The 13,983-nt window shown below is 42.4% G+C and overlaps 1 protein-coding gene across 1 annotated transcript in view; it reads right to left on the reverse strand.

The window, feature by feature from the left end:
• Nucleotides 1–13,983, reverse strand: part of gabbr2 (gamma-aminobutyric acid (GABA) B receptor, 2) — a 166,655-nt gene that overhangs the window by 121,067 nt on the left and 31,605 nt on the right. The window contains 1 exon segment of the mRNA XM_079655037.1: nucleotides 462–599. Coding sequence (XP_079511163.1) covers nucleotides 462–599 — 138 coding nt within the window.

Raw genomic sequence — 13,983 nt, forward strand, 5'->3', positions numbered from 1 at the left:
ACTCTTTCAGATCCTAAAATGAGGGAGGATTGTACGGATTAGAGCAATGCTAATTAGACATTCACCCTGGCAAGGTTAATGAAGGATTAAGCCATGATTTCGGACCCCTTTGAAACCCAGGTCCTATCTGCACACTGCACTTCTAAGGGGCAATATTGGAAACTTAATCAAGCAGCAAGTTCAGGGTTTCTGATAGTAACGCAGAAACAAGAAAATAACCATGTATACAAAAGTACAAAAGGAATAAGCTAGTCTATTTTGTACTGGCGTAACAAATCCAGGATTCACAAACACTGGAACATAGGCTATATACAGTATAACACACACACACACACACACACACACACACACACACACACACACACACACACACACACACACACACACACACACACACACACACACACACACACACACACACACACACACACACACAAATACCATTGCAGTGCAAACCCTACCTGCACCAGGTTCCAGCCCTCCAAAGACTCTGCGATGATGGAGGTCACTGAAGGGCACACGCCGCCGAAGATCATCAGGTGTTTGGGGCCGTAGCATATGGCATCGAAGAAGGCCCTCAGCCCCTTGGCGTTGTCACACTATACATGGAGAGAGGGGGTGAAGGTGGAGGTGGGAGCGGGGAGAAAGGGGGAGAAGAAGAAGACACAAGAAAAAGAGAGATTTGTGTTAAGTGTTATTGTAAAATTCAAGAGGAAGTAGGACAAGGATATACTGCAGGAGGAGTAAGGGAGGTAAAGTTATTCCAGCCAATATTGGGCTACAATGAGACTGGCACAAGACAAAAGAATGTACAAATCCATATTAATTCCATATTTTAAGATACACACTCTGCAACAAATACACACATTATAAATTATTTTCGTTTCTTTATTCAGAGAAAATGAGATTGTTTTAGATATTAGTCAAAGAAGTCTGGCCATACCATAATCTGTGAGTTAATCTATAATTACCAGCTGCCCAAGAAAAACTGCCGTGCACACAATGTCATTATACTCTGACATACAGTACTGTGATGGATGCACTACAAAAAAGTATAGCCACTGGTGTCATTTCATTGTAATGTATAGGCCTACTGTTTATGAAAAACGATGTGACATTTAAATAACATTTAACTTATTATACTCTCTGAGCACAGAGGCATATGCTAACACACAGTAATTACAGCCTTGGTTGTGTGTTTTGAAAGCATCATTTAAAGCGATGTATCTCACAGAGCGAGCCCCCGCTCTGATCCACACTGCAGAACGCAGCCATTTCACGTCACTATAGCAACCGGAGGAAAAAAGTGTGCGAAAAAGGGAGGAGAGAGAGAGGAATGAGAGATAGCAGAAATAGAAACAGTGTAGCTTCCTATTGATTGCTACATGAGCTGATGGCTAACGGGTTTTGCTGTTATTCTCTGATTTCCACAGTTTGTAATGATATTCCTATCTGCAGTAAACACTTCCCTCCTCAGTCCTCCATTACTGCCGCTCAATTCTGTTCCTGTGAGGCAGACACATAGATGGACTGACCGACTGACCGAATGGCAGGTTGTGTGTGTGTGTGTGTGTGTGTGTGTGTGTGTGTGTGTGTGTGTGTGTGTGTGTGTGTGTGTGTGTGTGTGTGTGTGTGTGTGTGTGTGTGTGTGTGTGTGTGTGTGTTAGCGTCTTCCAACACACTCCCTCTCATCTTGAGAGTTATTTGACCTTGTTAGCCATCAGCCGGCAACTGAATGAGATTTCCCTCTGAAGAGCAGCACAGACGAGCCGCAACCGCAGATTGAAAAACAGAAAATCGAATGTGGAGGAATGATTCTCCTAACCAGACATGTAGGACCTTGTGTTGTGATCTGATGGTCACTGTATTAGGGGCAAGCCAGGTAACGTTGCTGCGGGCTCAGCACATTTTAACAACCTGTGTTCATCTCTTGTCGGGTCAATTCGTTTTGAGCTGAGGATGATCGTGGCTGAGTCCTAAATTAAGGTCGATGACAGAAACAACCTTGAAAGTCACACGATGAGCTGCTGATACAGCCATCGTCCACACAGCCCTCCAATCTGGTTTAATCATATGATTTAAATCGTCAGATTATTTTAGTGTTTGAAGTAGAAGAACATCTGCTGATGAAATTAAGGTTCCTCTTTGATGCATGTACGTTCATGTTGGTGGAGAACAATGTATGCTGTCATGTCAGTCAAAAATGAACTAGATTGCTGATAGGCCTCAGGTGGAATGAGAGGGAGAGGATGTGATTAGACACAGTGGGGATTCCTTATCCTGGCCACACAGCTGAATGAAACAGCAGGCTATTAAAGAAGATATCCCATTTGCATACTCTTATCATTCATTTCTCTCCAGCTGGCCATAACAAGGATGGTTGGTTGGATGGTGAGTCTGATTGGTTACCATGCAACAGAAGAGAAATGTGGGCAACTAAACTTGTCAACATGAGTACAATAGAGCTTGGTGATATTGCAGGTTTAAGCTGATTTATTAAGGAGAGTGACAATGTCGTGTAGGTGGTAAAGAATGGTTATGTTCCTCCCTCTGCAGAAAATGGTTTACAGCATTTCAAAGCAGGGGGTGGGGAGCATCAGACGGACTCGTGTGCTGTTTTTCATCCTGATGGAATCTATTACTCATTTGGTCGGTAAAATATCCCATCACAGTTTCCCATAGCCCAAGAAAACATGTTTAAATTGCCGTTTTTTGTTCACCCGACTTTTCAAAATCTGAATATCCTCAGTTCACTTTGACACAAGACAAAAAACAGAAGCAAAGTCTCCACATTAAGAAGCTGTATCTTAACAAATTGTGTCATTATTGTTTGATGAATGACCTCAACGTTTTATCGATTTACAAAATAATTACCAATTATTTTTCTTTCGGCCTACTAAACGATTCATTAACTAACCATTTTAGTTCTAATTATATATCTAATTTTCTCAGATGACTATGGAATCACTCATGTGAAGTTACAGTAAGTAATGAAATATCGCCAATATGAGAAACTCAAGCTTTTTCAGGGCGGAAAAAAAAAAAAGATCAGCAAGTGAAAGAAAAACAACAAGCTAAAATAAAATAGAAAGCTTTCTTTCTTTCCTCACATTCTCTGTTCATCCCGGCTGTTCATTCATCCTCTTATACTTTTACCGGGCACACATGCACAAAATCTGTTGTGGCTGATCGCAGAGCCTTGACCGGTGTGTTGTCATGCCAACAGTGTGACTATCCACACTTTGTGCACGAGATGAGGGAGGAGGCCGCAGCAGGGTCGGTGTGCAATGGTTATATTTAGCCTCTCATTAGGCAGCACGACCACTCATCAATACTTTTTGCAGTTAAGAAAGACTGTAGAGCTTAATGCCAGATGGACAAAGCAAGACGGACGGGGGAGAGGCGTCGGATTATAACGGGACACAAAGAGTAAAGCAGCAAGTCCATGGGCTGGTGGAAGAAAGGGCAGACACACGTTGAATAGATGGAGAGAAAGACCGGAGAGGAGAGGTATCAGCTCACTAATAAAGCAGAAGCAACCAGTATTATAAACCTGCCCTCCATTATTACCCAACAATGACTGAGATTGATTCAGTGGGTGATGCTCAGCCGCTGCACAGGGTGCCCTGCAGATTACCAGTTACGGAAAACGCATTTCAATATCAAATCCAAGGCAATTTTGTATCGATTAGTTTGAATCTCGTTTGCCCCTGAATTCAGTACATGAGAAGAATAAGAGTTAAAATAACCTCTCTTTCGCTTCCTTAGAAAAGCAGATCAGACTTTATTTATTTTTTCAAGGATTTCTCGAGCAGTGAAAGAGACATTTGGGTACAGGCTGTATCTTACTTCCCAATTTCCTCAGAGTAATACGCTCTAAACGAGGCATAAAGGAGACAAATGTAACTGTGCTACCGAACGCAGAGGAGGTCCGATGAAGAACTGGTACAATGGCCAAGGCACAGCAGCACTTAACTCCCAAGTTGAGCTGCAAGAAATACTACAGCGTTTTATTTCCCTCTTCCCGAGTCTCAAATCTAATTCCTGGCATTTGGAGGCCATTTGGAGCAGATCGATGAGGTTAACGCCCGTAGTAATCTGTTTGACCGCCTTGGGAGACGGCCAAGGAAACCGCGTGTGTGAGAGTTGGTGGGGTAAGGGCTGATGCGGGAACCACCTGGCAATGGAAACTCAAGGGAGGCATATAGCCCTGTCTAATGTTGACGATCCATTAACAGAAAATATACTTCGGGTGACCTCAATACAACACTCTGCAGTTCATTCACAAACTGGAGTCTGACTGTGAAATACGATTTTATTTGTACAAAATGTATTTTTTCCAATCGTGCTCTACTACTTTTATCATTTCAAAGGATCCTTCTGGTGCGACAGATGGCAAACGAGGAGTTTATTTCAAATGCTCCTCAGTCTCCATTGCGTTTCCTTCATTGTGACCTTTACACAAAGCCGCTGAGATTCATACGTATTGATTCATCATTATATGCTGACATTAGCTTATTGTTAGTGTGTAACTGATAAATTACACTCAATTAGGCTAAATGTGAAGAAACAGCTGCCCAAAAATGTCAAATGATCTAATGTTCCATATGGTAATTTTCAGACCATTCTATAATTTCACATAAAAAGTCTGTAACATATTAGAAAACGACACATCTTTAAAAAGGTCAGCATGCTTCAATGCTCCTTTTCTGAAAGTAACTTCAAAGCACATCGCAGCAATAGTAAGTGAGGAATACAAAACATCCACAATCTGGAAAAGTTTGAGGCAGGTTTTCCGCAAGCTTAACAGCCAGGGAAGCTTTCAATTTTTCAAAAGAAAGCTTTATGAATTAAGCTCCTCTGTGCTCCTCTCCGAACAGAATACAATGCAGTGGTTTACAGTCAGAGGAAATACGACTTAAAACAATCCAGTGAGCCTGCCCTTCCTACACAGGGTCAGCCCGTCAGCAGCATACTGCAGAGCCGCTCCTTTACTTACAAGGCGGCAATGCAGGTTTCTCAACCCAAACCCTTCATTCTACCCAGCACCAGGCCTTCATGTGGAACAGCCACGTTAGAGACAACCAGTGTGTGTGTGTGTGTGTGTGTGTGTGTGTGTGTGTGTGTGTGTGTGTGTGTGTGTGTGTGTGTGTGTGTGTGTGTGTGTGTGTGTGTGTGTGTGTGTGTGTGTGTGTGTGTGTGTGTGTGTGTGTGTGTGTGTGTGTGTGTGTGTGTGTGTGTGTGTGTGATATTGTGACAAGAACAAGAGCTGAGCAGAGCACCAGGCTGGAGCTAACCATGATGAAATGCCTTGTTAGCGCTGCAAACAAAGGCAGCTGCACCTGTCCCTGGTCTAATGGCAAATTACTGCACCCAAATCAGCAACCTGAGACCCAATGCTGCACACACAGTGAGGGGTGGGGAGAGCCTGGTGTGATGTCAGAAGCAATCTGCTCTTCACACACACTGCGTTTATTCATGACAAGGCCAACAGCACAGGTGATTACCGAGAACAAAATCCTAAAGGGTCTCACCACAGAAAAGGGGCTTTCACAGGTGACGAAGAGATGTGTCGCCGCCTCACCTCTAAAGATAATGGCTTGTCTTTTTACCCAAGGTGTTATACTGTGTATTTATTAGAGCTGTGTGAACATGAAGTGTTCATTACTTCTCTCTATCCAATTAACAGCATCCCCAATAACACACCCGTTGCCTCACTTCATTTGGAAACATTTTTTAGTCAGTAGATTTTACGTTAATGTTTTACTGCGGATACGTGAAGAGAGAAAAATAGTTGTATAGGAAACCCTAAAATACCTTGATGTAAGTACGTATGACAACCCAGACACACACAAACCAACTGAGAATTGAGAAACACATTCCTTCTCTTGCTTCATGTCTACAGTATAATGCATCACTTTCCATCATTTTCCTATAAAAGTATGAAAAACGATAAAGAATAAAATACAGCGATACTTCCAGGAGCTAAAGAACGTTTGTCAGTTGTACGCACTGCAATGCCGTAATTCATATTTCTGCACCGTCACCATAAACATACAGTCTCTGCTGAAGCCAACTTCCATACCTTGCAGTATTTTTTTTACTTTTATTTATTTTTTGTTATATTTTTTATGATATCATAACTTAGTTTTTTTAACATTATGTAACATTAAGCTGTCTGTGGCTCTTTCCTGCTGTAACGATGCACATTTCCCCTAATAAAGGGATTCTGATTCTGAATCATCTGCTGATATCTGACCAATAGCATCCATGCAGCAACAGTGCAGCAGATGTAAAAAGCTGGTCTCCTCTAACAGCTACATCTGCTTTCTGCATGCACTCCTCATTTAATTACTTCCACATGTCCAAGTCAGGAGAGGAAATGTGAATGCTGAATCCAGCAATTGCTAAAACATATGCTTGGCATTATAAAGCCCTAAAGAGTTAGCAGGGTGCAGCCGATAGGTCAGATCTAAAGGAGATTATCCCCATGTACAAACCCAACTAATCATCTAAACTCATGTCATGGCTGTCAATACCAACCAAGAACAAGAGGGGGCTGATGTGTAAGCGGATCAGTCTTCAACAGTCTAGGAAAGTTCTCAGTTTTAGTGTGAATGCAATCTAGTGGCAGTTGAATTGATTGTCCACTAGTATATCAATAGCAATTTGATAAAGAGGAATCCCTTGAGTTCATTGGGGTCATTTATCTGTGAATTAAGGTCAACACGTCCAACTCCCATTGGCACACACAAGATCTTCAAGAAGCTGGAGCTATTTGTTCCCCATCAATAAGCCCCTATTGAGAGGTCCACTGGGGTGTAACATATCCCCCAACATGTCTTTTCGTTCTATTTCTAAATGACCAGAAAGACATGGCAGACAGCTGCTCCACATCCCGAAAGGAGGGAAAGGGAGGAAGAGGAGGTGAGGTAGAGAGAAGATGAAGCAAACATTGAGAGAAGGACGCTGTGATTGAGTTGTTTTTTTAATCTGTTTCCTTCAAATTGCATGCCTGCAACACAGAGGGAAAAGATGGAGGAATTTACCACTTGTCTGGGGAGAGACTGGCCTTTTAAAATCCACAGCGGCAGACTGAGTTGCTCAGGCTGATGGCAGTTTGCCCTCCCTCTCTCCCTCTCGCCCTCTCGCCCTCTCTGCCTCTCTCCCCGCAGTCTGGATCTTGTTATTGCGCTCAATCTATCCCTGGCTTTCTCGAGAGCTCAGATGGCCACCGGGATAACCACGATGGCGCGTTGGAAGTCTCTTTTTCACATCTTGTCTCTTTTTCACATCTTGTCTCTTCCACATGTCTCCCCTTTTGCACATGCATGATTATTCTCAAACCCACACACATATACGCAAGATGAACTATCATCCATCACCAATTGCAGGCCCAAACACAATCGTAGACAAATACACACACATGGGCTCCCTCGCAAATCCGAGATAAACTCAAATTGGCTAGTGGTACTAAAATCAGGGTGAACACAGTGCACCTTTATTAGCAATGTGCTGTGCAGGAATCAGGCGCTGTGGAAAGCCTATTACAGGTTTTTGTGCTTTTGACAAGGCCTGACAACAGCTGGAACATGTTGCGCTAACCAGTGTTGCAATGTGAGTCCGCCATTTGGTCCAGAACTAATATCTCAACAACCAATAGAGAGACTGGCAAAACGTGTGCGGGTAAGATGAAAACAAATGACTTTGGAGATCCCCTGACAATTTCCTCAGCGCACAGCTTTGGGTGAAATGTCTCAAGTAGATGGATAGTCATACACTTTGTTAGCAGTGTATGTCTCCTTTAAGATAATAATATAACTTTGGTGATCCCCAACTTTTCAGCTAGCGCCACCTACAGGTAAAAACTGTTTGTTGTTTTCGACCAAACATCAGCCAACCCCGAGACATTCCCATCAGTCCTAGCTGTTTTTTTTCGTTTAGTGTGCTAAAAGATTAACTGCGCATATTACCTATATATAGCTCTAAAGCCCCTTTCAAACAATCATGCAGCACAAAGTGTTTCACCCAGCAACATTTGTATTTATTTGTTATATAATCTATGATGAACGTCTAAGAAATAGAAGAGGTTTAGCTGTTGGTTTATCGGCTAAGCAATAATTGACAGCCTGGTAGAGGGGTGATGTGGACAGAGAGTGAGAAGATGAGAGAGAGAAGAACAGAGCCCATTATCAAGTTAATTGTTTCTTGGCCCTGAAGGTCTTCCACTATCTCCTATGGATGTCTCCAGTAATGCAAGGCAGGAAAAAGACAAAAGGGGTTGGACGATGATGATTTGGTCCAGGAGTAGATTAGTAGGATGGGGTCAAGAGTCAGTTTGATGCTATCAAGTGTCCTGCCGGGGGATTCAATTCTTCCTCAATCTACTTGATTTGGGCGATTCATGCTATCTCTACTGCTACAAAATGTACCACGGTCGATTTGACTCAAGGCTTCTCTCCTCATAAAAATATTTTTTCCTCTGTATTATCACTGGCAACCCAACCCCAAATGAACTTTAAAAAAACATTGCTAACCCCTCCAAGGTGCTTGTAAGGTTATTTTTGAGTTTTACACAACTCCAGCAGCCTATAAAGTGAATAATAAAGGAACACATAAAATCCCTTGGATATTTCTTGTCAATTAGGAATATAAAAATCTTATGGTCGATTACTTTTTGAAAGTTTCCACTTAAGCTATTCCTTCGCTATTTCCCACCTTCACAATCTTTGTAAAAATTCTTCCAGCATAAATATACAAGTCCTGCTGGTCCTGACCTTTGCTTTTCACATTTTAAAGTCCTTCCCTGCACCCTTTATAAGTCCTCTCCAGCCTGTTTACCTCATATAATACAGTCTGATAGAGAGGGGACCATCAGTCATACAGGTTAGGAGGAAAGGGAGCTGAAAATAAATGTTATATTGTAGCTGAATCATGCACAAACTAGACCGTGACGCCTGCATCAACTCCGAACAGTGTGGCATGGAATAATGATTATCCAAGAGCTTGGTGTGTGTGAGTCTGGGTCTCTCACTTTAGTTAGAGGCTGTGATGTTATATGTAAAGCTAATTATGGCTGATGTGGGAAAAAGGAAACACTGAAGAAGACTCTAGGGTTATAGAGCCAGTTCAATTTGTTCTCCTGGTTATTCAAAAGGTCAGTTAAACACATTTTGGAAACCAATTATTTACGTTCTTGGAGAGTTACTTGAAAAATGAACCATCCTACACCCTTAAACTTGAAAGCCCTCCAACTAACATGTTGTATCTAATTAAGCTAGTTTGAAGTATGAAAGTGATTCTTTCGGGTTATTTGCAGGACTATTTTTCCGGCCCAGAGTCCAGGCTAGCTGTTTTGCCCCATTTCCTGTTATTATGTTTAACTAACCAGCTGCTGCTTGTAGCCTTACAGTATGTGGAACGGCAAATATATAAGAGCAGCATTCAGTACAGTATACTTTAAAGCTGTGTGCATCATCATCTACTGCAAACACATTTCAAATTAGCAAAGTACTTTACAATAAGGCCAAAATACTGTACTCACACATAGAACACAGATTAAAAAAACAAAACTATAGAGGTCAAAATATGTTCAAAAATCAGCTTGGTGTATTTTATTTGACCTTCTTTTCCGTGATTATAAAAGGTATTGTTTTACTGCATCTTCATAATTTGTTTTGAATCCAAGCTGAGCTATTGACCACCAAACTGCAACACTCCTACTTTTGAAACACTCCTACTTTGTCTTGCGGTGACTTCTCCTGTCAGTCATAACGGTCGGATGTTTTCATTATTTTCCGACGTGTTACACATAATGGGGTTTTATTTTAGATTCAGTTTGACATTGTCTTTTGGAAGGTCACCTTTCCCGCCACGATCATCACACAAGTCACGCCTGTGCTGGTGCGCTCGGATGACATTGCCAGTAGTCCTATTGGTTATCTAATAAAGGCCATTTAGCGAGTGGGAAAAGGCAGATATCGCTGTTGACATTTAGTCAGGTCTGAAAGGACAAACACTGGCCCATTACTCATCCCTTTACAAATTAGAAGGACCATCTATTGACAACTTGTATGACAAGGAAGAGAGGAATGCAGCACCTGTCTTAATTTCACACAAGACAGATGGGAGTCTGGGAAGTGTACGCTTGGTGGACTGTGGAAGTGTATTGAAAAGAAAAACCTGGCGTATTGGGTGAGTGGGTGCATGGAGAGGTGTGTGTGTTGGTGTGTGTGTTGAGTAGGATAGAGCACAGTTCAGGCAGTCTAGGGATTCTTCTGTCCACGCATATCAATCTTCCTACAGAGGAACAACACCTCACAGGAATCCTGGCCTAGTCTCTGTTTGGTTTTAGGAGTTCTCCTCCATTCTCAAGACCTCTCCTCTTCTCTCCCTATCCAGTACTTCTTTCTCTATTTCATCAATCATCAACATCATCTTTTCCCTCCCCTTCTTTCACCCCTACTTTTTTAGTCTGTCCCACAGCTTCACACTCCTCTTTTCCCCCTTCTGTCCGACATCACTCTTTCCCCCCCATCATTACCCACCTCTCACTCATTCCTTCTCTCATCTCTCCCCTCCAGGAGGTTATTAAGGGTCATGGCTATAGGCATTGCATCATTAACACATCTTCTCTGGATGTCAACATTGCAGTTTTCTGCTCAATCCAATTAATTTCTCAGTTAATTAACTAGCCATATTTTCAAAGGACGCTTTGAACGAGTGGACTGTCAACACTGCAACCTAATGTGCTGATCAATCATTAACATTAGCTGGAAATTGATTGAATAGTTAGTGACAGGAGAGCACTGAGGATGGCAAAGCAGCTCTTGAAGCTAAATGGATAATGACATCCGAGGGAATATTTAAGAGAAGCAAGTACAAATCTGAACATTTCGGGGTGAGAAGTCGGTTTTTTTTTCTTACAAAATGGGGAAAGTTTGCCAATTGTGACCACTGATTGACAACAACAACAAAACGAAACTTCCGATAGTTACTCTGTGTTAGCCTGTCCTGGACCAAGAGTGGTTCACATCAACTGGGAGGTCCACTGCCACCAGCGCACATGCACAAACACACACAAACACAACATACCCAGGGATTCGTCCACCAGCATATATTCAACCAGGCTGGGGGCCATGCCAACAGTGTCCACAAACAATCATCAATGGACACACACACACACACACACACACACACACACACACACACACACACACACACACACACACACACACACACACACACACACACACACACACACACACACGACCAGGTGGTCGACTCTTGTCTCACAATAGCTCATTTCCGGGCATAATAAGCACTCCAGTTGAAGGCATTGACAGTGAGTGCTTGTCGTTTCTAATGAATCGCTTATTGACTGCCTGTGTTGAGGTGACTCTAAATACATGGACAATCAGCAAGAGTCCCCCCCTCTCCCTCTCGCTCTCTCTCTCTCTTTCTCTCTCTCTTTCTCACCCTACAGGGTGACGGTAAAGCAGGAATGTGACAGCCCGAGCAATCGGACAATACCGTTTCCTTTGAGAAGCTGACGTGCAACACTGTGTTGCCATAGCTACCGAGAAAGAAAGCACGAGGGGAGGTGATGGAGAGAAGGGGATAGACTGCAAAGGAAAATTAATTTGTGTACAAGGCCATGTCGCAAAGAAAATTGCATTTTTTCCTCAAAAGGGGACAGAGGGAGAAGCCATTGCAAGTCCCCTGCTTGCATGGGTGAAGGTGAAGGTGTTTGTGGGTGTTCGTGTGCGTGTTCTTGTGCGTGTTTGTGTGCGTGTGTGTGTGTAAAGCCAGCCAGATGCCATCTCAGTGATTTGTGTGCAGAAGTGTTCCAGGATGTCAGAAGGCTCTTCATTACAGCAGCTCTTAAATAAAACAGATGGAAAGGCCTAAAAACGAGATGCAGATAGGTAGATATGCAGATAGGGCAGAATATACACACTAATGCAAAAAAAAGAGAAGTTAAGAGAAATAACACTCATGAAGTTTTTGTGTCTGTGCGTTACGTCGCTTGCAAACAAACAAAAAACATGTGAACGAGCCCCCTCTGCATAGCAGCCTCCGACACACACACATACACGAAATTAGGGAAAATATTTCTTTCTTTGTGGGATGAAGAGTCGTCAGAATTCCACGGCTCTCTAAGTAGGTCATGCAGCCTTTTTAGAGTTCCACTCCTCCCCACGCTGCATCAAAAATGCATAAATCCCTGCACATTCTCCCTGCTAGCAGCTTCCCAGGCCGGCTAAAGCACATCTTTAGTGATTCTAATCCCATCAAAAGTGGTTCTGCTGGTATGTAAACACAACGTGGGATAGACAATGCCTTCTCTGGCTGTAACATTCATGACCGCTCTTAATGTATTTGAGAATGATCATGTGGTTATAATGCAGCAATCCACTTAGGTGTTGATAGTGGGGTGTGATGAGTAATGTTTGGCTCAAGTTTGGTGAAAAAAAAAAGCGAGCACACTACCAAAGCTGGTTGGAGATGCTCTCTCTAGAGATACTCTCCACTGTCAGATGAGTTGAATGGGGGAGGAACAAAGTGGACGGAAGGTGAGATAAGCACTGGCATGTTTCCCATATCTTTTTATTATTTGCAGTTTTAAAATGTAAGACATCAAAAAAAGATGATCCTGCATCTTATAATTAAATCAATGACATTAAAAATAATTGTTACTGTGAAATGCTTTAAATTATTTGCCTTGTCTATGCATAAAAGAGTCATGTTTAAATATGAAGAGCCATTTGAACTGTGCTTTGGCATATGACAGCTTTGCTTTATGTCAACCCAAACTTCTTCTCCTCCTCGCTGTAAGGTTTTGAGTTCATCCATGGATGAATAATTAAGTAGATCACAATAATAGTCTGCGTCTTACATCCCAATCTCTGACCACTGAACAACCCGTGGGACGTGTGACAGTCATCGCCAGTGACTCTGTGATTGCATCACCTATCACGGTGCTCCTGTGTGTGTGCCTGAATAATTTAGGATTGAGCAAAGTACCCGTTCCAAATGACATGCAAGAAACCCATACACACAAGAAAGCCCTGAATGCACCATGAATATTACATAACGCTTATCAATTTATCCAGTCTATTTAGAATTCTCTCCAGTGCTTGGCATATCTTCCGCCATCTGAAATGTTAGACTTTGAGCCAAAAGCCATTCTTATTTCCTGCCTTATTATTCATTACCCGATGATCCTTATTGATTTTGTGGAGCTGGTTGGGATCCAGCAGAAGAAGAGACTTATATCTCTTGTCATTTGAGAGAGATACTCTTTGGCTGGCCTGTTGACCATAACTCAGTAAATCAAAGCTACCTCAGGGCTCGGAGAAAATACTCACCAATTTAGCTCTGATTCATGCACTCAGGACACATAGCCATGCAAAAGCAAAGAAAAAATTGCAAACTTCTCTACAAGCATAAGTTCAGCCTCTGAAAGATAGATTATTTTTGAAGTAAAGCAAGGAAAACTCACATCTGCCACAGTTCGAGCAGAAACAATCATTGTCTTCCTGTCAAAGTTAGAATGAAAGATCTGAAGATATTTTGGTGAAGTAGACAACTTTATTTCGAAGCTTTCCTCTGGGAATGCATATCTGTCAGGATGGTACAATGTAATATTAATGAAGACCACAAACTATATCAATAAGAATGGACTATAGAAGATAGCCTTTAAGGCAGGTCTGCAGCCAGTATTGAACCCCAACTCATAAATAAATCAACTAGCCACCCTCAGTTTCTCAACCAAGAGAGTCTGCAGAAGCTGTGCATCAAAGAGACAGCAGAGATGCTGGTGAGTGTGTATGTGAGGTGAGGCAGGGAGGAGAGAAACACATTCTGAACTGATGTGTCACTGACGGACAGTCAGCACACACACATGGTCCCCTAAACGGCTAAGCATGGTGGCCTCTGTGGAGGACGTCACAACACACTAATGTCACCGCCACCAAATAC

Source organism: Notothenia rossii (assembly GCF_949606895.1).
Source record: "Notothenia rossii genome assembly, chromosome: 10".
Taxonomy (NCBI): domain Eukaryota; kingdom Metazoa; phylum Chordata; class Actinopteri; order Perciformes; family Nototheniidae; genus Notothenia; species Notothenia rossii.